This window comes from Macaca fascicularis, chromosome 14, assembly GCF_037993035.2.
Source record: "Macaca fascicularis isolate 582-1 chromosome 14, T2T-MFA8v1.1".
Taxonomy (NCBI): domain Eukaryota; kingdom Metazoa; phylum Chordata; class Mammalia; order Primates; family Cercopithecidae; genus Macaca; species Macaca fascicularis.
This window is the reverse complement of record NC_088388.1, coordinates 32462911-32489551: the sequence shown is the minus strand read 5'-3', so window position 1 is coordinate 32489551 and position 26641 is coordinate 32462911. Positions and strand designations below refer to the sequence as shown.

Below are 26641 nucleotides of genomic sequence, written 5' to 3'. Positions count from 1 at the left end.
CTACTACACTGCAGTTCTAATGCAAAACCATTTATAACAACAGTGCTGTCTGAACCAGGTATCCCATTTGCCTTTTAAAAATAATGACAAGTACATATCTGCTGACATTAGTCAGACTACTGCATGTGGAAGGATGGCAAACTCAAACTTAGAAATAATTGAGTTTCTTATTTTGAGGCACCAGGACTATGCTATATTTAGCTACTTTAACTCTTGCAGAGGTACAATATCTAGGTTGGCAGGTAAATATGGAAATGTAAATGAATTAAGAATTGTTGACAGAGGTGTATTAAATTTTAAGAGTCTTAGGAGGTCCTCTGTAGCTGGAAGTGGGAAAATGACACTTCTTGCCTTCTTGCTAAACTCTAAGTTATCTTTTAAAACTTAAGAATCTAACAGTAACAACAACCATTGAATCTACTACTAACAACCACTGAATTGTACACCTAATGGATGGACTTACAGTATACAAATTATACTTCAATGAAGCTGTTCAAAAGAAAAATTAACCCAGCAGAGGAGTTGTTTTTTATTGCCTGAGGGTAGTTATTCAGTTTATTACATGTCCATATGCAAAATAAAACCAAGAAATTAAATATATTAAACCAAAGAAGATGGCACTATTTTTGTGGCTTCTATCTTCAATTTAACATATTATACTTTTAAAAATGTTAAACAAATCTACATTTTATCTTTTTCTGTTTTATCCCAAGCTTTGCTCCAGACACACCTTTTACCATTCCACAGAACTTTCACACTGCCTGCCTACATGTTGTACTCTCTGCCCAGAATAATGCATTTATCTTTCTTTAGCTGGGTAACTACCACTCATGTCTCAAAATCCAACTCATGTGCCCTTGTCTATGACACCCTCTAGAACACTGCTGTCCATCAGCAATATAATACAAGCCACATGTGGAATTTAATAAAAATGGGTAAAAATAGGTGAAATTAATATATTTAATCAACCTAATATATCCAAATCTTATCATTTCCACATGTAATCAATATGAAAAATTGTTAAGATAGTTCACTTTTTTTTTTTTTGGTCCTAAGTCTTTGAATTCTGCTATGTAGTTACACATTTGCACCACAACTCATTTTGGCCTAGCCACATTTCTTTTTTCTTTTTTGAGATGGAGTCTCGCTCTGTCACCCAGGCTGGAGTGCAGTGGCGCAATATTGGCTCACTGCAACATCTGTCTTCCAGGTTCAAACGATTCTTCTGCCTCAGCCTCCTGAGTAGCTGGGACTACAGGTGCATGCCACCATGCCCGGCTAGTTTTTATATTTTTCAGTACAGACGGGGTTTCACCATATTGGTCAGGCTGGTCTGGAACTCCTCACCTTGTGATCTGCCCGCCTCGGCCTCCCAAAGTGCTGGGATTACAGGCGTGAGCCACCGCACCCAGCCCAGGCTAGTCATATTTCAGGTTCTCAATATCTAATAGTGTAGTGACTACCATAATTGTGCAGCATAGCTCTATAACTTAAATTATACTCTCTTCTCTGTGCTTCCACAGTACTTCATTCAGGATTCTATTACAGTATTTAGCACATTTTTAATGATCACCACCCTCATCATAAATAGTTAACATTTATGGAATAACCACAACATTCTATATATAAGTGAAAAACATGCAAAAACTCATTTACCCTCTCAACGATCCTATGAAAGGTATTATTATAACCATTCTACAGGTGAGAAAACTGAAATTTAAGATTATACACCTAACCTCAGAACTATGCTACAATGAACCATCAAATGATGATGCAATTATATTTACACATTGGATTCCCCCACAAAAATGTTCTGGTGAATCCTATTCATCTTTGTATTCCCAGACCCTAGTAACCAGAAGGTAATGAATAAATATTTCATGGATGGATAGATGAATGAAAGAATCATCTAAGATACTGATTTTGGAAGACAATAATGCTAACACCAGATATCCTCATTTTAAAAAAATAAAAATATACATACTAGTAACTATTCTAAAAAAAATCAGGCAAAACAATTTAAGATTGATGAGGAATATTAAATGCCCCACTATCTCATTTTTTGTAGTTAAGTCTTTTTCCCAGAATGTAGAATCATTAAGCTGAAATACAAAATCATATTTCAGTTTTATTCTTTTATATTATTTAGGTAAATAGAATGCTCTTTTTCTGAAATATTAAAATTACTGATTTATACCTATGATATCTAATTCTATAATCATTTACATGACACATAATTGCATATTTCTTTAAGTCAACTTTTAGTGATGTATTTTTATTTATTAATTTATTATTTATTATTATTTTTTTTTTTGAGGCAGAGTTTCGCTCTTGTTGCCCAGGCTGGAGTACAATGGCACGATCTCGGCTCACTGCAGCCTCTGTCTCCAGGGTTCAAGCGATTCTCCTGCCTTAGCCTCCCCAGTAGCTAGGATTACAGGCGCCTGCCACCATGCCCAGCTAATTTTTTGTATTTTTAGTAGAGACGGGATTTCGCCATGTTGGCCAGGTTGGTCTCAAACTCCTAGCCTCAGGTGATCTGCCTGCCTCAGCTTCCCAAAGTGCTGGGATTACAGGTGTGAGCCACCATGCCTGGTCTATTCATTTATTTTAAATGTGTTTTAGAGACAGGGTCTTGCTCTGTCATCCAGGCTACATGGAGTACAGTGGCATGATCACAGCTCACTGCGATCTCCAATTCCTGGGCTCAAGTGATCCTTCCAAGTATCTGAGACTACAGGCATACGACACCACACACCTAGCTAAAAAACCAACTTTTATACTACATCTTTTTTTGTTAAGAAATTACATATTGTGGACTGCAGTTAACTAGACTAAATGATATACATATATGAATTACCTAGCACAGTGCCTGGTACATGGTAGGAACTCAGTAAAGGATGGCCAGTGTTATTCATACAACAGAATAGGGAAATAAATACTAAAAACCAAAATGTTTCTTTTTGAATCTTTTCCCCAGTACCCTCGAAGTGTTCTACTTTACTATTTGGGCATCTTTTGAGTTTGAGTTTTGTTGGCTAGAGGGTTTTTTGTTTGTTTTCCTTCCAGGAAACAGGAGATGATTTGCCCAGAGTCATCAGAGATGAATATAAACAACTCTATGTCTCCTGACTCTGACTTTGAAGCTTTATCCCACTACTGATGCTACTTTACTGTAAAGACAGTTCTGCAGAGTCAAAAAGCATCTACCATTGCTCAGTAAATATATTCATGGTTATACTCAAGTATGTCTTGAGTGCCTAACAAGTGCCTGTCTGCTATGTCAAAATTATAATACATTCAAGAAGGAAGAAATCTAGCAACATAATTTCAGATGGTTTAACCATTATAGATTCTAGAATCAACCTACCATTGAGGTGAGAAAGATAGTCAATATAGGCCAGGACATACTCTGGAATGTCTCCATACTTTTTTAGCCCCAGCTCAAAAATCTTAAAGGCAACAGATTTGTCCTACAAGTAAAGAAAATAAAGTACAGATTTCCATGAAATGTCAGATAAAATACTTAAAAGAATATTAAAATTACACCTAAATATGACAAAATACATAAGAATTAAAACAAAATCATGTTAAGTAAAAATTGCTGAGCTAGAAACTATTCAAAGGAGTTTAGTGATTAGAAATCACTAGTCATTAATATAATGATTAGTAAAGCATGAATTAGAAATATAGTGATTAATAAAGCATAAATTAGCAGGTAGTTGGGGATTTGGATGATGCTCCATATAATTTTACACAGATACACTTAGACTGCCTTTACAAAATGGAGCAATAAAAGCTTAATGACAGAAGCTAAAACCACCTTTTACGAACCTCAGATGAAGGAAGTTGTTTTACCTTTACACTGGTATTTCAGTATTTACCTTACTACAGTAATATTCCATGAGTGCTGCAGTAACATAGACATGGTGGCGGGTTCTGGTATCTTCTCTTGCTTTTTTAAATATCATTCTTCCAGATTTGATGCCTTCTGCTCTCCGTGCAAATTTCATATATTGGATATATACCTATGCAAAAGAAAGTATTTGTGTTCTATAAGTTAGGCAGTATGTTTCCTGTATAAGAAAGCAATCCTCAATACCCAATAAATTAGAAAGTAGGAATTTAGATAATATTCTATTTAAATCCACAAGCTAATTTTTTTCTGGTATTAAGAGATGCATGCAAATTGATTTGTTTTTTATTGAGATATAATTCACATACCACAAAATTCACCCTTTACAATTCAGTGGTTTTAAATATATTTACAAGGTTGTGCAATCATCACCATTATCTAATTCTAGAATACGTAAAGTTTAAGAGTGAAAAGTGTGACACTACTAGAACATACTCCATTAATCAATGCCAATATCTAAAAAACTCAAGAGTTGGTTTAATACAAGCATGTTTTACAATACATGTTTTTTGTTGAGACAAGAGTCTCGCTCTGTTGCCCAGGCTGGAGTGCAGTGGTACGATCTTGGCTCACTACAACCTACGCTTCCCGGGTTCAAGCCATTCTCCTGCCTCAGGTTCCCAAGTAGCTGGGACTACAGGCGCTCGCCACCAGGCCCAGCTAATTTTTGTATTTTTAGTAGAGACGGGGTTTCACCATTTTGGCCAGGCTGGTCTCGATCTCCTGACCTCATGATCCGCCTGCCTCAGCCTCCCAAAGTGCTGGCATTACAGGTGTGAGCTACCGCACCCAGCCTGCAATACATGTTTAACTTCATATTTTCTTGGTTTCTTTTTAAAAGCCCACTACTCTGTTTTCCAAACAACATATAATAGAACTTCATGGATAAACGATGAGCCATTTTATACCCAGCACCTACAGAATGTCCAGCACATCATGAATATGCAGTTTTGTTTAGTGAACAAATGACTAATTAGTAGGGTCCTAGTTTGCTCAGTTTTGATAATGTCTAGCTATGTTATCCAGTTTTGATGGATGGATGAATGGATGGATGGATGAACTATGAGTTCCTCAAGAAAAGGAATTTTATCTAGTTTGTCATTATGTTGCTGGAGTCTAGCACAATGCATAGACTTCAGCAATATATTTGCTAGATATCTTTGTGGAATGAATTATAAGATGATGAATAAATGTAGGAATTATAGCAGTGGAATCCCAATATAAGTCATTAACAAGAAAAAGTAGTGTAGCTATAATTGACTTGAGGCAGACGGTCTGAAGACACACCCACAAGCCTGTCCCCTTCCTCTCCCAATGGGAGAGCACAACTGCACTTTTGCACTTGGGGCTTTGAAAACCACTGTGATAGAGCAGGATTTAGAATAAAGTAAGTTTCAGTCTAATTTCTTCCCAGGATGTTGGTTTCTCCTGCCTCATTTAAAAAGAAATATTTATTAAGCAACAATTCTGTGGCATAAAGTGGCTTCAAACCATGATCACAAAGAAAGTGTTAGAGAAAGTGCCTCTGTATCTATTTTATACTGCTGCATTAAAAAGAGAAATTCTAGCAGAAAACAGATCAGTAATTGTCAGAGGTAAGGGCAGAGGGAAGGGTTATATCTACAAAAGGGTCACAAGGGGGAATTTTTGGAGGATGGTGGAGGTGTTTTCTATCTTAATTGTGGTGGTGATCCCATGACTCAATGTTATTTGTCAAGATTCATAGAACTATACAACAAAAACAGTGAATTTTACTGTATATAAATTTAAATTATTTTTTGTTAGATAAGACTGTAAAGGTGGGAAAAAAGAGATCTGTAAAGTTACTCACCAAGGTGGGGTCAATATCCTCAATTGCCAGAAGTCTGTTATATATACTGTGAACCTTTTCATACTTCATGCGACTCTAAGGTGGTAGAGAAGAAGTGAGTATCAACATATGGTCATAAATAAGCAGGATTTGAGCTCTAAGGAGTCCAAAAGCTATAACCTCCCACCCCCAATGGCATCTCCATTGAGCATAAATATAGTATAAGCTGACAACTAATAACTGTTCATTTGGCATCATCTCTGTCTACCAAAAGCAATATGCCTGGCAAACAACCAGCCAGAAAAAAAGTTCAGTCCTGTAGTAAAAAATTGAATTATAAGAAGGCTCTAAACATTTTTACTTACCTCTTCATAATCTGCATATGCAAAATAAAGAAGCATATTCTTCTTCAATAAAGTGCTTATGGCTCTTTCATATATATTAGCAGCTTCATCACTAAATAATTTGGCATTATTCATATCCTAGGAGAAAAAAAAGAAAGCTCATCTTCAATAATTCTAATATAGTTGTGAGAGAATAAAATTAATAGTTACATCTATTATATTTATTTATATGTGTCTAAGAAAGCATATATATATGTACACACACATATGTGTATTCACACACACACACACATAAACACATATGCATTTCTGGATTCTAAAAAAATTCCAAAAACTCCCTTCAGTAGTTTAACTTACAAAATAACCATGCAAGTACTCTAAATGATTCATCACTTTAATATGTTAAAAAACTGCCAGTTTCTTTTAATTCTAAGGCGATCTAATTATATGAGTGTCACTAAGATTCATATGAACGTAAGCTTAAATTTTCAATACTTATGCTTTACTACCAAAATTCAGTTATATTTTTCAGTAAATCATTGCTATATCAAAACCACAAAAATATCAAAGTGGGGATAGGGAAGGAACACTTACTCCCTTTTCTGCAAGCAGTTTACTTGACTGCTCAAGATACTGGGCAGCTTCATACCAAATATCAGGGTGATGGCCCAGCACAAGCAGGCACTGTTCATAAGCAAACATAACTAAGGGAAGAAATTAACAAACAACATTCAATTAAAATAATAATTATTTGTAAAACTATCAATATAAGTATCATAACCAAATTAGGATCCTCAAAAATCAATGATAATTAGAAATAAAAGCCATCATCCATCTAAGCTCCCTCCATCTATCCATCACTTATTAATTTTTTTTATTTTTGGAAGCAGGGTCTCTGTCACATAGGCTGGAGTGCAGTGGCACAAATATGGTTCACTGCAGCCTCGACCTCCTGGGCTCAAGTGATTTTCCTGCCTCAGCCTCCCAAATAGCTGGGACCAGGTGTGTGCCACCACATCTGGCTTATTTTTTAAAATCTGTGGCCGGGTGCGGTGGCTCACACCTGTAATCCCAGCACTTTGGGAGGCCAAGACGGGCAGATCACGAGGTCAGGAGATCGAGACATCCTGGCTAACATGGTGAAACCCTGTCTCTACTGAAAAGCAAAAAATTAGCCGGGTGTGGTGGTGGACGCCTGTAGTCCCAGCTACTCGGGAGGCTGAGGCAGGAGAATGGCGTGAACCCGGGAGGCGAGCTTGCAGTGAGCGGAGATCGCGCCACTGCACTGCAGCCTGGGTGACAGAGCGAGACTCCATCTCAAAAAAAAAAAAAAAAAAAAAAAAAAAATTCTTGTATAGAGACGAGGTTTCACCATGTTGCCCAGGCTTGTCTTGAACTCCTGGGCTCAAGCAATCCTTCCACCCCAGCCTCCCAAAGTACTGGGATTACAGATGTGAGCCACTGCACCCAGCCTAAGTTAATACTTATCAAGCACCAACTATATGATAGGGAATGTGGAAGGCACCGTGAATATACAAGTGAATAAGACTTCCTGTATTCAAGAAGTCTGCAGTAAATGGGGAGGATAGACAGAAAGCAAAGATCAAAAGTATTATAATGATGAAAGTATAGTATACTCTGAAAACTTACAGCAAGAGAACTTAACATAGTTTAGGGACTCAAGAAAGGCTTCACTAAGGAACTGACATGTAACACAACACCTGAAGAAGGGATGAAGCTGGTCAGAGGCAAATAAATGAAGTGGCGTAAGGATGGAGTAGATACAAAAATGGCGTAGGCAAAGGAAACAATATTTGCAAAGACCTACAAGTAAGACAGCAAGCCAAGATTGAGGAATTCATAAAGCTCCAAATTAAGAGTCTGGCACTGGCATAGTAGTTTGTATCAGACCAACCCTCAGCAAGTAAAAATTATAAACAAACACAAATACAAAAGCAACTATCTAAAGGTACTGGAAATGACCAAAAGAAGCAGAAATCAGGATATTGAGCCCTTAGAAAGGTAGAACACCACTAGGTGAAATCCACATTTAATATGGCTTTTCCCTTCAAGCGCATGCCCATGTCGTGCACTTCTGGGATAGCTAGAACTCAAGTCAAATGCTGCAGTCATACTGTCCTGAAGTAACATGGAGTTCTGGCCTATGAGAGCAGCTGGAAATTGAGGGGAGACATCCCCAAAAGGAGAAAGCCAGAGCCTGAAAATCTGGGCATAAATGTTCTCAAATCCTCACCTGATCCCTAAAATGTACACACACAGGAAAGGATACAACCAGACCAGCAGAAAACAAAGCTGGAAGGCGGAAAGAGTTGAATAGATACCTCAGCAACTAAGGGAGATGAAGTTTAGAATTTGAGTCCCATCCGATTAGATGGTTGGGGCAAATACCTTAGACTTTTCATTGTCTTAGGAGTAAAGACTATGTCCCGAGAATAAAGTATTTAATCTGAGATTAAGGGTAAAACTAAAACAGATCTGTCTTCATAGTATAAAACCAAGCCTCCACAAAGTCCAAGTAATCTGACAGTAATACTTAACTTCCTGCTAAAATAAAAAAAACATTCTTCAGAGGAAGATGACAGAATCTAGAGTCTTTACAATGTTTCATTTGTACCTTCGTACAATATCTAAAAGAAAAAATTTAAACAGGAAATAGGAAAATGTAAACCACAGTCAAAGAGAAAAAACAATCAAAGAAAATAAACTCCATGGTGGTTGAAGGCCCAGATGTTGGAATTGGCAGATGAAGACTTTATAACTACTGTTATAAATATGTTCAAAGATATAAAGAAAAAGATGGTAATGAACAAACAAGGAATCTCAACTAAGAAATGGACACCATAAAAAAGAACTATAAAAATAAAAAATTTCTAACATGGAAATTTATAGAACTGAAAAATATTGTATCTGAAATAAAGAATTCACTGGATGTGCTTAATTGCAGACTGCATATGATGAAAACAAAGGTTCAGTGAATATGGAGATAGATCTATAGGAATTATTGAATCTGAAGAACAAAAGAAAAAAAGATTATGGGTAAAAAAGTTTTGGTAACCTATGGGGATACCAAGTGGCCTAACATACATGTAACTGAAGTCATGAGGGTTAATCTTGTTACCTCTTTTTGTTATAAGGGTCTGATCCTCTGTACGAAGAGGGTTGCTCTTTTCCCACTGTATATATTTCTTCCACATATCTACTTGTTGAGCTTCTTGAGGAGTATTCTGAGGAGGCACCGAGGGAGCATTACGGTCCAAGCCTTTCATTACTGTCTCATATTCCTAGACAACAAGCATTTAGAATTCTTTGGTGAGCCAGGAACAACTCAGATGTATGGGGGATGGGGTAGATCAGTTTGGAAGACTGTTCAAATGCCTACTTTTTCCAAATACCACTTTGTTAATATAATCTGAAAACTACTTAAGAGTAGAGAGAAAGATGAGAGTATTATCCACTCAAGAACAGGTTCCCAGGAGTGGGTGAACAAAACACCCATGGGCCCTCTCTATAAGTGATCTAGGAGGTTACTTTACAGGATATAAGAGTTGACAGATCAATAGAATTGAAGATCTGGTGGCATTTATTATTGCCATCTTTGGAGAAACTGTCTTCTACAATTTCAGTAGTTTATATTAATAGGCTATTTTTCCTAACTTCTAAGAGTGTCAATGAATGGAAAGGTATGCACACAATCAAAATGTGTCACTGAGAGCTATGTTATTAGATCACAGAATAATACAATATTCAGACAAACCCAAATAAGAGAGGGAAAAGAATTACTTCATCAATTCTAAGTAGAGTCTTATCTCTATGTCCTGTTTCCATATTTTATAAAATAATTTCTTCTAAACCCAATTTATTATATTTTGTTCGTACAAAGAGATATTTCATTTCAAATATGTCATCTCCTCAGACTTTGCAATTAATTGCTGTTAAGATTGCTAATGATTGAAAATATCAAAAGTAATATCAGACAGGGAAAGCTCTGCTGTAAACAACAGGTTCATAATAATCATTAAAATAGATGGATGGAATTCCATACCTTTGCTACACGTCTAGCATTCATATAATCTCTACTCCGATCTTCAATCATTTTTTTAGCTAAATGAATATTGATACCCTAGAAAAAACAAAAATATTTTAAAATTAAGTATAGTTTCTTGAAAATTAGCACAATACAGTTAATTTATTCATTTACTAAATAACTTTAAATTCTTTATTTTAAAAGATTTCTTGTTTAATAAAGGTTCATACAGCTCATGAAAAGCAGGAAAAAAAAAGGTTCAATCACATTATACATTTCAAAGATTAAGGAGGATGTGCTTACGTCTTATGAGCTGGCAGTAAGTTTCCATTTATCAGGAACTTTTAAAGATAGAATCATTTGAAAAGGGTCAATTATTTCATATAAGATTCTACTAAAAAAAAATGACATGGCTCATGCCTGTATAGGAGGCTGAGTTGGGTGGATCACTTGAGGTCAGGAGTTCATGACCAGCCTGGCCAACATGGTGAAACCCCGTTTCTACTAAAAATACAAAAAAATTAGCTGGGTGTGGTGGCATGCGCCTGTAATCCCAACCACTTGGGAGCCTGAGGCAGGAGAATTCCTTGAACTGGCGAGGCAGAGGTTGCAGTGAGCCAAGATCATGCTATTGCACTACAGCCTGGGCGACAGAGCGAGACTCCGTCTCAAAAAAAAAAAAAAAAAAAAAAAGATGTACAGATTCATCTGGGTGAATAGCCATGGTTTGACTTTGATAGCCCTTTTTCTTTTTTATAGACAGAGTCTTCCTCTGTCACCCAGGCTAGAGTGCAGTGGCGCCATCCTAACTCACTGGAACCTTAAACTCCTGGGCTCAAGTAATCCTCCTGCCTCAGCCTCCTGACATAGGACTACAGGTGTATCCTGCCAGGTCTGGCTCATTAAAAAAATTTTTTGTTGTTGAGACGTAGTCTTGCTATGTTGCCTGGGCTGGCCTCAAACTCCTGGTCTTAGGCAGTCCTCCCACTTCAGCCTCCCAAAGTGCTGGGATTACAGGCATGAGCCATCACACCTGGCTAATAGCCCTTTTCTAACTAGTTCTGTTGTATAACACTTTTTAAAGAGACAAACAGAAGTAGCAAGGAAAGATAAACATTACCACTCAGTGAGTACTCCAAGGATTCTAAGACCCTTTCAGGGAGTCCATGAGATCAAAGTAGTTGTCATTATAATACTAAGACATTATTTGCGTCTCTCATAAAAATACAGGAGTTTTACAGAGGCTACGTGACATTTAGTATATAACACACTGAATGGAAGCAGATGTGAAAATCCAGCTGTTTTCTATTAAACTAGACATGAAAGAGATTTGTGAAAATAGAAAATAATGCCACTCTTCTAACTACATTTTTTGTTTTGGAAAATACAGTTTTTGGTCAGGCATAGTGGCTCGTGCCTGTAATCTCAACATTTTGGGAGGCCAAGGCGGGTGAATTGCTTGAGCTCAGGAGTTCAAGGCCAGCCTGAGAAACATGGAGAAACCCCATCTTTACAAAAAATTAGCTTGAGAGTGGTGGCGCATGCCTGTAGTCTTAGCTACCTGGGAGGCTGAGGTGGGAGAATCACCTGAGCCCAGGAAGTTGAGACTGCAATGAGCTGCGACTGTGCCACTGCACTCTAGCCTGGGTGACAAAGTAAGACCCTGTCTCAAAAAAATAAAAATAAAAAATTCTTTGTGATCTTCAATAATTTTTAAAATCCAAAAACCATAAAGTTTGAAAACCACAGCTGATGCCTGTGAGGGAACAATTTCACTACCCTATATAGTTCTTCGAAATCACAATATACATACGAAGAACTTTCTTTTTTTCTCTTTAGAGATGGGAGTCTCACCATCTTGCCCAGGCTGGTCTCAAACTACTGGGCTCAGGCAATCCTTCTATCTCGGCCTCCCAAAGTGCTGGGATTACAAGTGTAAGCCACCATGCCCAGCCAAGGAACTTCCTTCTCTAGAGCTTATTTGGCATGTGTATTTATGTATTCAGATTGATTAGCTCAGTTATTAAAAGCAGATACCAATAACACAAAGATCTTGGATTGTAGCCACACACTTCACAAATTCAAACCAATAATCACATCACTGTAATCAGGTGATAGAGGTGCACAGCAACTAAAAAATAATTCCCAAAAGGTACTATTGGAAACACAATTCCCAAAAGGTACTGTTTTATAGGTCAATGGCAATGTGTATGTGTGTGTATGAATGTGTGGACATGGCTTAGCGCAGACAAAAAATAGTTTTATAAGAACTATTGTTCTTCAGAGTATCCTCTAAAAAATAACACTAATATGGAGACTCTCAAAACCTTGCAAAAACATTATAGTGCTTTCATTACAATCAATAAAGAAATGTGTAACACTGATATAGAAAAGCTATAATCTACAAATCCACAATGCATAAAAATTAAAATGGCTTGGTTTATAATAAACAACTACTCTGACCTAATTTACCTCTTCATACTTGTTATAGTCTCTCCAGAGTTGTTCAATGTTGATCATCGGATTAACACAACCTCGTTGATAAACTCTTCGGACAGCTGTTATTCTTTGATTTTCTGCATAAGATCCTACAGCTTCCCTGAGATTGTATAAGAAATGCCATCAATTATATTATAGCTAAATCTCATTCAACCCAGCAATCTCACTACTGGATATCTACCCAAAGAACAACTCTATGGAAAATAGTATGGAGATTTCTTAAAGAACTAAAAATTATATTTTAGCTAAATCAACTGTTTTATATATATATATATATGTATATATACACACAAATACTTACACGCCTTTTAGGAAATTGATGTAATCCACCCAAATCTAAGAAATAAAAATAAAATGTTAATATCTTTCTTGGTATTTTCACATTGAAGTGCATATATTAAAAAGTTTTAACTCTACCTGATAGGACATAATTTCCATTCCAATTTTATCCAGTGCAAAGTCATATGCTTGAGCCATTTTTTCTCTGAAATGAACATGAAAGACGTGGTTTTTAAATTCTTTTGTTATTAAAATTTATCTACAATTAGGCCAGACATGGTGGCTCATGCCTGTAATCCCATTGCTTTGGGAGGCCGGGGCAGAAGGATCACTTAGACCCGGAGTTCAAGACCTGCCTGTGCAACATAGCAAAACCCAGTCTCTAAAAACATAAAAATTTTAAAAATTAGCTGGGCGTGGTGGTGTGCACCTGTAATCCTAGCTACTCGGAAGGCTGAGGTGGGAGGATTGCTTCAGCCCAGGATTTCAAGGTTACAGTGAGTTATGAATGCACCATTATACTTCATCCTGGGTGACAGAGCAAGATGCTGTCTCTAAAAAAAATGAAACATAAATTATTATTTGAAGATAGGTATAGTGGTTCACTCCTGTAATCTCAATGCTTTGGGAGGCTAAGGCAAGAGGATCATCTGAGGCCAGGAGTTGGAGACAAGCCTGGGCAACACAGTGAGACCTCGTTTCTATAAATAAATAAATAAATAAATAAATAAATAATGTGCTTATAAGTAAAACGTAGCTTCTGATCACAGGATCAGAACAACATTTGAATATTTTCTATAAACAAAAATTAAAGACATCTTTGTAAGTATATAAAGTCATTATTTGATGTTAAGCTTGTCAGTATCATAAATTGTTTCCCTTATCTACTGCTTGTGAGTTTATCAAAAATAAGGCTCATGTCTTACTTATCTTTATATCCTTTAAGTTGCACAATTCTATACATAGCAGATTCAAATGTGGAAATTTGTGGTTCCTTTATTAATGATACATTAAGTCTGAAGATCTATTAGCTCTAAAGTAAAATGTAGAAATCTGGAAAGTATAATTTTTTAAAAATGCTACTTATGTTAAAATGTAAAGGGTACATTAGGGAAAAAGAACTTCTACTTCAATATAACACAATAAAGTATAAACAGACCAGATGTTGTGGTTTATGCCTATAATTCCAGCATTTTGGGAAGCTGAGGCAGGAGAACTGCTTGAGCCCAGTAGTTTGAGACCAGCCTAGGGACATTAGCCTACACTTGAGACCCCGCTATGTTTGGAGTCTTAAACATAAGGAGACCCCATCTCTACAAAAAAATAGAAAAAAAATCAGCCAGGTGTGGCCGCTTGTGCCTGTAGTCCCATCTACTTGGAAGGCTGAGGTGGGAGGATCGCATGAGCCCAAGAGGTTGAGGTTACAGTGAACCTGTGATTGTGCCACTGCACTCAAGCCTGTACGACAGAGATGAAACTGTCTCAAAACACAAAAATCATAGCAAGAAATATAATCAGGAAAAGACAATAAAGACAGAATTTTAGTAATAGACATAACTTGACTGTTAGTTACATAGAAAAATGGCACCTCAGAAGAAGGTCTATTATTTAGATTTGGCAAAGATGGGGAGGTGGGTATAATTTGCAGTGGGGATGGTAACTTCACAATACAAGTGTCAGAGACCCCTTAGATCACTATAATTGTCAGAGATCCCTTAGATCACTTAAGTAGCATATTGCATTGTGACCTGACCTGCCAAAAGTGGTACTAGCACAAGTATGAAGATGGTTTTTGAAAAAATTTGACAAGTCTGCCAACAAAGTGGTTTGGTGTTGCAAATATACAGTGTTTCAGTATAGAAAGGGCTTGGGCGATTCAATTCTCCAGAGTAAGACTCATGGCCAGTGACTTTCTTTGAAGTACTTTTTTCAAGGTTACTAATTTCTTAGAAAATCCTGACTTTTCAAATCCTGATATTTCTTCCCAACTGGAGCTAACAGAAGGTGTGAGTTTATGTGGGATTAACTGTGTGCCTGGAGATGACTTGCATTCTTAAGATCCTGGTTTCACTTACTTGTAACTTGGTAGTTTACCCTTGGTTTCTCGGACATATGAAAGATAACACTTCCATAAATCAATGTGCAAAACCTTCATAAGGCATCTCTGAAATAGCTTTAAATACAAGAATATATTATCAGAATCCAGTTAAATAAATTTCATATGGACATAGATGAAATGGAACATTAAAAACACAAATTCAGCTCCCTTTACGAATTTATCTTCTTATAAATAAAAGGCAAATAATTTCCCCATTTTCAGTTCAGATAATTAAAATGCTTCTCATGATTTGTCAGGGGAGTATAATTATTTTATTTTCCTTTCCAAAATTTTTATGATGAACATTTTTAAGCATATAAAAAAGTTGAGTAACTACAATTAACTTGTAAAAAATCACTATCTAGATTCAATTATTGTTAACATTTGTCTTATACATACTAGGTTTTAAGTTAAACTTCTATATAAAATTTAAAGTATTTGAGGACTCACCTTTTCAACCTTGTCATAATTTTTAGCTTTAATCTGAAGAGAAACAGAAAAATATAGAATTAATACTGTTTTTTAGAGCATCAATCTGAATTTTTGACCAATTTTTAACCAACTTTGGAAATGCATCCCTGTACTTTCTTATTAATTTTGTTCTTCAAAAATAACAGAAGTGTGAAGCAAACATGGGTAAAATGCATTGCAAATATACCTGTGTAAATGGAATCTATGTGGATTTTCATACATTCATTTACATAGAAATTTTGTGAATTTCATAAAATTCTGTAAAATAGTCATGAGATGAATACAGAAATATATACATACCTGATAGGTCTACCTGAATAGGACTTTATGTATTCACTGAAGAAAAACTTAAGGCTTTCCTTTCCCTGAATAGCTACCAGAACAATCTGAGTGGCAAAAAAGATTTGCAAATTTGGACTACATACAACATTCAGTCACACCATCAACCTACTATATTGCAGATATTGTGCTAGGTGTGGGTGCTACCACTGTCAACAAGACAGGTCTGCCCCTGCCCTCATAGAGCTTACAGTCTTATGGGGAAAATAGAAGGTCATTGTAAGATATTATGATTAAGTGCTAAAATGAAGAAAGTACTGGGTGCTACAGGAGCATTTTGGAAGAGCAAAAGACTTAGACTCAGGGAATTGCAAAAGATTTCCTGGAAAAAGATAACTTTTTCTAGGAGAATCTGAGGTATTTGGTGAAGAAAGGGAAGAGTTATTCCAGGCAGGAGAAATAGCATGTGAAAAGACCAAGATTAAATACTATTAGATTTCTCTTTTCTTTGAGTATTTTTATCACATAGTGGGTGGGGTTAGGTGCTCAACTGTGTTAATCAGCAAATCTGTTTCACCCAGATAGGTAAATACAAATTTTGGCTGATTAGAGAAGTTTTGGTCCTTTTATCTCAAGTAGTACAGTAATAAAGTATTCCCAGTTTTATGGCTTAAGCTGCTGCAGATGAGAATGCTGATGACAGTCTCTTTTGCTTTTGCTGATAACTTGTTCTCTTTCCGGACTTTTTAATCTTGATCTTCAGAGTTCATAAATTTTAGCACACACTTAAACACAGGTCTTTGTACTTTGAAGCAGTTCAATCAAGGCTCTGGAGTCAGACCTCTTAGGTTCACAATCTGGCTATCTACTTAACCTCTTTTTCCCTCAGCTGATTAAGGGGGATAATAATAGCTACTTTGTTAGGGCTATTCTGAGGACTCAATGAGTTAATAAATGTGAAGCGTTTAGAATATTGCCTAGCAGGTTGAGCACTATCATTTATTACCACAAACCTGCTTGGAACTCAGCATGCCCTTTGAACCCATATACTCAGGGCTTTTAGCTCAAGAATAAGTGTCTCTCTTCTATTTGTTCCTTTTTCTCCTTCTAGAACTATATACGTTAGATCTCCTGGTTCCATCCTTGAACTCTGTTATCTTTACCCTTCCTCTGAATTTTTGCTCTAGGTGTTAAAATAGTTTGTCCAGTAGATCCTACAGGCAATTCATTTAGGGCTCCATGTGACTATTCTCTTCCACTTAGCCTATTACTATATTTGGTTCATACATAATGGTTTTTGACTCCAGAGTTTTTAATACAGCACTTTGAATCCTGTGTTCATATTACTTTGTTCCAGTTGTATTTCTCCTCTAGCAGCTCTATTTTGTTAGGGATCTGATACTTTTAGTTTATATTCCTTTCTGGTTGCTGGATCCTTCAGATGTGCTGTTATTTTTTCCTGTCTATTCACTGAAGCTGTGTTGGCAGTCCTAAAGTAGCAGAAATTGACCCTTTTCTACCATGACAGCTGTGTAGCAGGTGTAGGCAGCAAACAAGCTGCTGCTAGTCCTCTGCCAAGAAACCAGAAAGAAATCTCTGCTCAAGAGTAGGGAGGACTCAGCCTGCCTGTTTTGATCCTTTTTGGTTTCCAAGAGGCCAGGCTGATGTCAACATATGTCTGGGGTAGAGACATTTGAGGGGTTCCAAATTTTCTACAGGTTAGCTTCTTAGTCCTTTCCCTAGGCTCTCTACTGGACCTCTTCTGTGAGATTCCCATAGAACCTGAGGCTTCCTTGCATTCGGTTGCTTGGCTTAGTAGAGGTAAATAGGCTGAGTTGAGAATGGGAATAAAGTAGGATGAGTTTAAGTCACCAGCTTCCCAGGTGCAGGTGAGATTATATATAGTTCACACAACCGGTCAGGAAAACCAAAGCTACCCATTGGGAAAACAGTCATAGAATATTAATAGTTAATTCCCAGAAGAGAAAATGTAAATGGTTGAAAGCTATATGACAATGTGTAAACCTCCAATGTGAGAAAGACAAATTAAAATAATAGATATTACTTAACAACCATTAGAATGGTAAAAACTTACAAAGTTATTAACGCTACTGAAGCCATGTAATGAAAAGGCACTTCACACACAGCTGGAGGAAATATGAATTGTTACAGCCTTTATGGAAAGCCATTAGTAACAGCTATTCTAATAAAAAAAAAAAAAAAATGTATCTTTTGACCCAGGAATTCCACTCCTGGATCTATATTATAAAAGTAAAAAACAGGCCGGGCACAGTGGCTCACACCTGTAATCCCAGCACTTTGGGAGGCCAAGGCGGGCAAAGCACAAGATCAGGAGTTCAAGACCAGCCTGGCCAACATGGTGAAACCCTGTGTCTACTAAAAATACAAAAAATTAGCTGGACATAGTGGCGGGTGCCTGTAATCCCAGCTACTCAGGAGGTTGAGGCAGGAGAATCACTTGAAGCTGGGAGGTGGAGGTTGCAGTGAGCTGATAATGCGCCACTGCACTCCAGCCTAGACGAGAGTGAGACTCCGTCTAAAAAAATAATAATAATAAAAATAAAAGCAACAGAATAGAGAGGTATTCGTACAAGGTTACTTACTGTTAACTTTATGTAGTAGCAAAAACAGTTTAAAAATCAAATGTCCACCAGTGGGGAAATAGTTTAATAAATTATGATGCATCCACATCATGGAATATTATGTATTCAGCTTTAACAAGTAATTGGGAGGGATTGCCACAAGATCTTATTGAATGAAAAGAGAGTAAAATTTATATAATCTATCTCTATAAAATAACTAAAAATAAATCCTATATATGTTTATATATATTAGCATAGAGAAAAATAAGGAATATCCACAAGGTTGTTAAACATAATTATGGTTGGCAAGGTGATATGGGTGGATGCAAAAATAGGGACAAGGAAAAAGACTTTACTATCATCTATGCATTGCAGTAAAAATTATGTCTATTATGTATACCTATGAAATAACCAAATTTTACATACCCCTCCCCAACAAAGTGGTCCTGTATCTTGGATTCATCAATTATTTCTTTAATTGGTAAATTGGTATTAGCCCAATAAATGTATGTAGAAAGACACTTTTGACTAATACAGAAAAAATCTCTGATCTCTAGTATGTGGCCACTGATTGTCATTCATTAATGGAACCAGTAAATATTATTTGAGAGGCCTTCTACAGAACTGGTACTGATGGCCTTACCACAATAGCTATAATCTCATTATTTTTTTAAACATCATTCATTTAAAAAATACTTTAAAAAATCATCGGCCAGGCACAGTGGCTCACGCCTATAATCCTAGCACTTTGGGAGGCCGAGGCAGGCAGATCACCTGAGGTCAGGAATTCGAGACCAGCCTGGCCTACGTGATGAAACCCCGTCTCTGCTAAAAATACAAAAATTAGCTTTAGCTGGGCATGGTGGCGCACGCTTGTAATCCCAGCTACTTGGGAGGCTGAGGCAAGAGAATCACTTGAATCCAGGAGGCGGAGGTTGCAGTGAGCTGAAATTGTGCCATTTCACTGCAGCCTGGGCGACAAGAGCAAAACTGTGTGAAAAAAAAAAATCATCAATGTGCTTTGGAGATTAAATCTGCAATGTGGTAAAATGAAAAGAATTGATCACATTGCATCAGTTACTTACTCTCTTACAGTATCAGCTTTTCCACCTATAAAATGGGAATAACATCCATTTCAAAGGGTTATCAAGAATTAAAAAGAATATAAAGCATCTAGATGTTCCAGGTGCCCATAAATCATACTAGTCAACAAAGCTATGAACTAAAGGAGTATAAACTTTTCATTGCATCTTCTCTAAACAGAGCTATGTAAACCAAATAGCCAGAAAGAGCAATGGTGTTACGATAATTGGCCCATTTGATGCAGAGGAAAAGTGCAGGCCATATTCAAATGCCATTATTGGTGAGACTAGCACACCAATACCCTGTCTTCAGTCATCCCATCACTAGTCCATTTTCCTTCTTTAAAAGATTATTATCCTATGTATTACTTACTTCTATACGAAAAATCTTACCTATGAGTTAAGTATTCTTAAATATATTTTTCATAGTTACGTGTATTTGTACAGGAATCCATTCTACCTGATAATCAAAGCTTGGTTTAAATTCTAAAAATAAAAAATTCTTGATACTTAAGATTACTTTGTTTTGACATTTGGGATTCTCAGAACTTCCTGTCATTAATCAATAGAAAATGTCTTCATTTAAAGACCATTATAGGCCAGGTGCGGTGGCTCACACCTGTAATCCCAGCACTTTGGGAAGCTGAGGCGGGTGGAATGCTTGAGGCCAGGAGTTCAAGACCAGCCTGGCCAACATAGTGAAACTCTGTCTCTACTAAAAATAGAAAAATTAGCCGGGCATGGTGGTGCATGCCTGTAGTCCCGGCTATTCGGGAGGCTGAGGCAGGAGAATCACTTGAACCTGGGAGGTGGAGGTTGCAGTGAGCAGAGATCATGCCACTGCATTCCAGCTTGGGCAACAGAGTGAGACTTTGTCTCAAATAAATACATACATAAATACATACAATTATATGCATACAAATAATTTTGCAAAACTTACTAAGACTTGATTATATTTAATCTATTAAAAGTAGTGTATAATTTTCAATGACAGAGGCTCTTAATAAAAATTAACTTCAAGCCAGGTGCGGTGGCATATGCCTGTAGTCCCAATTGCTTGGGAGGCTGAGGTGGGAGGATTGCTTGAGCCCAGAAATTTGAGGCTGTAGTGTGCTATGATCACACCATTAGATTTTCAGTCTGGGTGACAGAGCAAGACCCTGCCTAAAACAAACAAACAAACAAAAAACAAATACTAATCCTTCTGGTACACCTACTGTTTATCATAAAAATTTGTCAATTGCATTACCTTTTTAATGAATTATCCAAATTTTACAAAGATATGAAAAGTGTCTATAGAGAAAAAATAATACATTTTTAAAATTGCCAACTTCCTATTTTTTTTAATAGAAGAGTATGATAACTAGAATAGCAATATCAAGATCAATTAACCTTTAAGTTTAATTACATTCAAATCAGTGGTTATCGGCCAGGCGCAGTGGCTCACGCCTATAATCCCAGCACTTTGGAAGGCTGAGGTGAGGTGAGTGGATCTCTTGAGCCCAGGAGTTTGAGACCAGCCTGGGCAACATAGCAAGACCCCATCTCTATTTAAAAAAAAAAAGATCAGTGGTTATCTTAGGGAGAGTAAAACAAGTATAACATATTGAGTAAACACAGATCTTTTCCTGACACTTTTGAATACTTCGTATTTCCAGGCCTTTGTTTAACTTCCACAATTATTTCCCAAGCATTAATTGGTCATCACTTATCTTTTGGAACTAAAACTATCCTCAGATAAATTATTGGAACTAATGATCACCTATTACTTAATAGGTTAAAACAAAATTAATTATCTAATTTTGTAAAGTGTTAACTTTGCCAGAAAAGGTCTAATGAACCTTTGACTAACATCTATTTTTAACAGTTTAGATTAGCCATGTCCTTTCCCTGGAATATATTTATATTGAGATCTAAAGAAAGCATATTTAGTTGTTCATATTTAGTTGTTCAAAAATAAATGAGTTTTTCCTGATCTTAGGAACATATTTCATGCTTCATTGGATGTTTTATGAAATACTGATGTAAATGCCGAAAAAAATTCACATTTTTCTGACCAGAGAAATAAGACTCTATGTCAACTGCATTTTGACAGGTTTCTTCAAATTCAATTTTTTCCCTTATCCCTTAGAGAAAAAAAATCCCATAACATCAGAAGTTTTAAAAAGTATGCTGTTTTTAAAATCACCAGTTATAAGAATCATTATACAATTAACTTGAAATGGTTTAAAAATGTATTTGAGGCTGGGTGCAGTGGCTTACACCTGTAATCACAGCACTCTGGGAGGCCGAGGCGGGCAGATCATCTGAGGTCAGGAGTTCAGGACCAGCCTGGATAACATGGTGAAACCCCTATATCTACTAAAAATACAAAAATTAGCTGGGCATGACAGGTGCCTGTAATCCCAGCTACTTGGGAGGCTGAGGCAGTAGAACTGCTTGAACCCGGGAGGTGGAGGCTGCAGTGAACCAAGACTGTGCCATTGCACTCCAGCCTGGACAAGAGCGCAACTCCATATAAAAAAAAAAATTGATAAATAAATGAACCTGACATAACTCTATAGAGGAACACCAAGAAGCTATATAATCTAAAGGAAAAAGTAAGTCTCTATATACTTTGTGTAGGTTTTCACACAATAACCATTTGGGACAAGTCAACACTTAGGTTTTCAGACAGTACTGGGCACATGGCAGAGGCAGGGCTAGGATCCATCTAAAGTGAGTTCTTATGGTAGTTGTTCACAATGTGATGAAGAGTCACATTCCTAATTTGTTCCCTGCATCTTTTCTAAAGTATAGCACATAAACTTTTCTGGGACTTAAGATAATCATCTTAAACTGAATTTGAGATGCAGAGAAGCTGTCTGATTCTACTTGTATTAATTATCCAAAAAGCTTATTCCAAATCCTGAAATCTGAAAGCATATGGAATCCTAAATATAAATTCATCTTCTGTTAATTTACTTTTTCACTACTCTTTTCAGCTATTCTCTAATCCCCTACAGCCTGAAAAAATGTCTTGAAAGATTACAGAATACAACTAGTTTTAAGGAATTTTGAAATATTGAAGAGTGACATTTTAAGATCTACAAACAAGCCTTTAAGTTAGATGCTGGAGTGGTTGCAGCCATATTCTCCTTTTCCACCACCCACTCCCAATTTTAAGGTAAAGAAATCAGGAAAGCAGTGTCTGCAAATAAATTCATTTTTATTTGACAAATAATTATGTGCCTACTATGTGACAGTCCCTTTTCTAGCACTGGAGATAAAGTGGTACATTAAACTAAGTCATAACTCATGGAATTATATTTTGGTTATGTTTTGGGAGGCAGCCACTACCTAAAGAATAATTTTCTTTATCTGTACTTCCTAATTTTCCTGTGATAAATTGTACTGTTTCTGCAATTTGTATTTTCATATTAAATATATATATAAATGCCAGGTGTGGTAGTTCATGCCTATAATCTCAGCATTTTGGGAGGCCAAAGGGTAAAGGTCACTTGAGGCCAGGAATTTGAGACCAGGCTGGGCAACATGGTGAGATTCTGTCTATAGAATTAAAAGTATAAATAAATATGTAGATACAAATGTATACCTATAATATATACTGATTTAGATATAACAGGCTGGCCACAACCTCTTCATGTCCTATCAACTTTCAATTATCCAGGCCCTTAAATATATCACAGAACTACTTGTCAAAAATGAGTGTAAATTATAGACCACTGTGAAGTATATAGTCAATTATGATTAAAATTGAAATGTGCTAAACAAAACTATGATTATCTTTGAGTGTAGATTAAATTTACTTTCATTTTAATTCCTTGTACTAACCATTAGGTATAATTAGTCTTCCACTTTCCCAAGCCAACTAAAAACTATTTGTCATGTGTCCTTAGGATTTACCAAGTGGAAGTAGGGATGTGGACCTGAACTATTAAAGAGTTTATGATCCAGTTGAAAACATAAAACTAATGATGGAAACAATAAAGGACTAAATTTAAATTCAAATTATTTTGTGTATGCTCTATGTCCTATAAGATTCAGAGGAAAAGGTGTTCCATGCAAACTAGAGTTATCAAGGAAAGCTTCACTGAGCAGACAGTATCCAGGCCATTAATGAAAAAAAGGAGTCTGTACAAGTCAATGAAACAACATGAGTTTCTTTAGTTTTCGGTGGAATAGTGAGGACATCCACGCAAGAAAAAAAGAATACGCATTGGAAAAATAAGTTGGCTGATTATGGTGAAGGTCCATTACCAAGGGCATAAAAAGGCAGAGTTAAATCTGACACACAGAAAACCTTACTGAATGCCACTGAGGTTTTCCTGGCAGGTAAACAATGAGGAAAGTTGAAAAAAGATGGCTCATAAGTAGGTTAGGGAACACAGGTTGTGGAGAATACAGAGGTGACTTCTAGTGCTGTAGGATGAGACAAGCAGGTACTAGCTACAATAGGTAAGATGCTATTGCTGTTATCCTTAAGTGGGGTAACACTGGCTTTGGCTCAGAGAAGGCAGAACAGGGAAAGAAAACTAGTAATGTAGAGGGAAGAACAACAGATTTTTTTTTTTAATGGAAACAAGAATGAAAAGTGTTATGAGAGTTGCTATAAAGTTTACTTTTTATTAGGTTTATTCTGAGGTGACATAACTCAGGTATAAATTGTCTGATTAAAGTTAGCAGATAGGGGGTTGGTTTCATCAATAAGACAGTGGAATTAAAGATGCATATTTGAGTCATTTGTAAAAAAAAATTTCTTATCAATATCTAGGGCATACAATACCTAAGGCATTAAGTATATTCTCTGAAGTAGAGAATATTCAGACAAGCAAAGACTCATTTCTCCAAACTATCCATTCCCAGGCAGCAAAAAGAAAGAACCCCAGAGTACTTGATATAAGAAAAACAGGATAAAATAATATCTATGAAGTCAAAGATGAATATTACAAGAAAAAGGGATCTGGTGGAATATGCCACAGGTCAAAAATAAGGGTATATGAAAGGTAAGTGGATCTGGCAATAAGAAACTCATTGCTTATTACACACTTAAAAGTTGAAGCAATTCAGCTTCTTATAATTTAAAGTGACAAATACTGCTAATACTAGCAGCATTTATTAAATATTTAATGTTTGTAAGCACTGCTCCAAGATTTTATATGTATTAACTCATTTAATCCATAAACAGCACTCAGGTAAAGTACTATTATTCCCTACTTAAAGATGAGAAAACTGAGGCACAAGGAGGAGATTTAATAACTTCCCCCAGATCACACAACTGAGTTCTTAACCACTATACTATACTGCTCTCAGCACTATATATATATATGAGGATGTTCACTGAAAGAGTACACAGAAGATTTGAGAATCTATTATTACCAACAGGTAGAATGATTAAACTGTGCTTTGTCTAATTAATTGTTTTGTCTAAACAATAGGAGATATATATACACACAAACACACAGGAACTTTAAAAGCAATGATGTATATTTATAATACTGAATGGAAATATATCCATAGTACATTTAAAAAGTGAAATCTAAAAAATATATACTGAGTAGGAAGAAATGCACACAGTAACTGTTGACCAAAACTATTTTCACTGGAAGGGTTGAGACAATTTTTCTGTCTCAGTTACATTTTATTTCCATGACAATTTCACAAAGGAGAGAGCTGGGATTTTTTTAAAATAATTGGACATTTTCTTTTTTAACTCTAATCTCATGACAGATTAGGGATTTTTTTTTTTTTTTTTTAATAAGAGAAAGAAAATTACAGCTGGTTTTGAACAGTAAGTTTCTCTTTGGAGTAATTCATTAGTATTTTTCTCTGATAAACATCCCCACACTAAAATCTACTTTTAAATGCTCTCAAATTCTCAGCCAGACCTATGAGGATTTAAAATGTTAAATAAATGCTAGATAAATTATGCAATACTAATTTCAGTCAAGAATCTCAAAGGTAAAACCTTGGCTCAAATTTGATTTTGTCCCAATATATAGAGCATCTATCAACAACCACCACTTAACATTTATAGACTCAGCCTATTTTACTTAATAAACATCTAAACTCTGTAAATAACTTCTCAACAGCATGCCAAACATTATCTTTCAAAGAATAATCTGTAATTTTTGAGTAAGAAAAATATAGCAGGGTATTTGCTTTTTGAGAAAAGTGAGTAATTTGGTCAGAAGTATCAAAATCACTAGTTAACATTCATGGCTCAATTGGTTTTGCTACTCTACCTCCCATTAGGTCATCTCCCCTGTCACTCCTCAAAATTGCTGGGTGGCAGAGATCTTCTTTCTAAAGGTTAATTAAAATGGAGATTAAGAAATGTGTACAATCATTTGAGATGCTCCAGCTATCAGGAAAGTCAAGAAATCAAGTTCATAAGCCTCTGATCTAAAAAAACAAAACAAAAAACTACATTAATTCCATACTGCACAGCCAGAATAGTAATCAAGTAGATTGCTAATTTGCTTCCTTCAAATGTCTAATATTAGTTTATTGCACATCAACTTATAGTCTTTTCTACCTTAATTTACAGCTTTTATGAACTGTCGTCTTAATAAAAGTCCTTCCAGGCAAACTTAAAATATTAAACAATATAACTTCTCTAGTATTATTACAGGAACTTTATACATTGTTTTAGAAAATATTATATCTCACGTCACTTTTGTTTGCTGAGTTAATCTTCCATTAGTCACATAACTATTTTTTAATGTGTAGAGGGGAAATTGTTCAGAAAACCATTTACTTAAAACTCTGTTTATAATTCATCTCTTACTATACTTCTCACTACATACAAATTGAAAACTGCTGTTTAAAAATATTAGCAATTGTATTATCATTGGACAAAAGCCTTTAGTCATTTCCTCTACTTTAGATATTCTAGTTCACTAATCAATACAATCCCATTTTGATACAGATTCCTATCAGAATACCATTTCTCTTACTTAATTTTCAATGGCATCCAATGAGTTCACATATTTTTTCTATGTAACTTTCTTGTCGGCAATTTAATTCTAACTATACTTTTACTTATGCTATGAAATCAAGTATAACATATATACTAGATATCCAGTATCATGAGTAATGCTTCATTTAACCTTTCTTAAAAATCCCGTTTCAAAAACAGGATTAAGCTTCCACAAGGAAGTAGATACAAATTCAATGGATTGCTTTTCTGTATTTTTTTAAGCAACTTGCCCA

General features: G+C 35.9%; 1 protein-coding gene across 2 annotated transcripts in view; it reads right to left on the bottom strand.

Annotated features, from left to right (window-relative positions):
* Nucleotides 1-26641, bottom strand: part of CSTF3 (cleavage stimulation factor subunit 3) — a 77619-nt gene that overhangs the window by 8781 nt on the left and 42197 nt on the right. For both annotated transcript variants that reach the window (XR_012423345.1, XM_005578255.3), the window contains exons 4-15: nucleotides 15442-15474; nucleotides 14969-15066; nucleotides 13032-13098; nucleotides 12916-12950; nucleotides 12588-12714; nucleotides 10134-10211; nucleotides 9210-9372; nucleotides 6665-6774; nucleotides 6092-6208; nucleotides 5748-5822; nucleotides 3885-4028; nucleotides 3371-3473 (exon numbers count right to left, since the gene is read on the bottom strand). Coding sequence is in view for 1 of the 2 variants with exons in the window: in XM_005578255.3 (XP_005578312.1) it covers nucleotides 3371-3473; nucleotides 3885-4028; nucleotides 5748-5822; nucleotides 6092-6208; nucleotides 6665-6774; nucleotides 9210-9372; nucleotides 10134-10211; nucleotides 12588-12714; nucleotides 12916-12950; nucleotides 13032-13098; nucleotides 14969-15066; nucleotides 15442-15474 (1150 nt within the window). In the remaining variant the exon portion in view is untranslated. The remainder of the gene's footprint in view (nucleotides 1-3370; nucleotides 3474-3884; nucleotides 4029-5747; nucleotides 5823-6091; nucleotides 6209-6664; nucleotides 6775-9209; nucleotides 9373-10133; nucleotides 10212-12587; nucleotides 12715-12915; nucleotides 12951-13031; nucleotides 13099-14968; nucleotides 15067-15441; nucleotides 15475-26641) is intronic.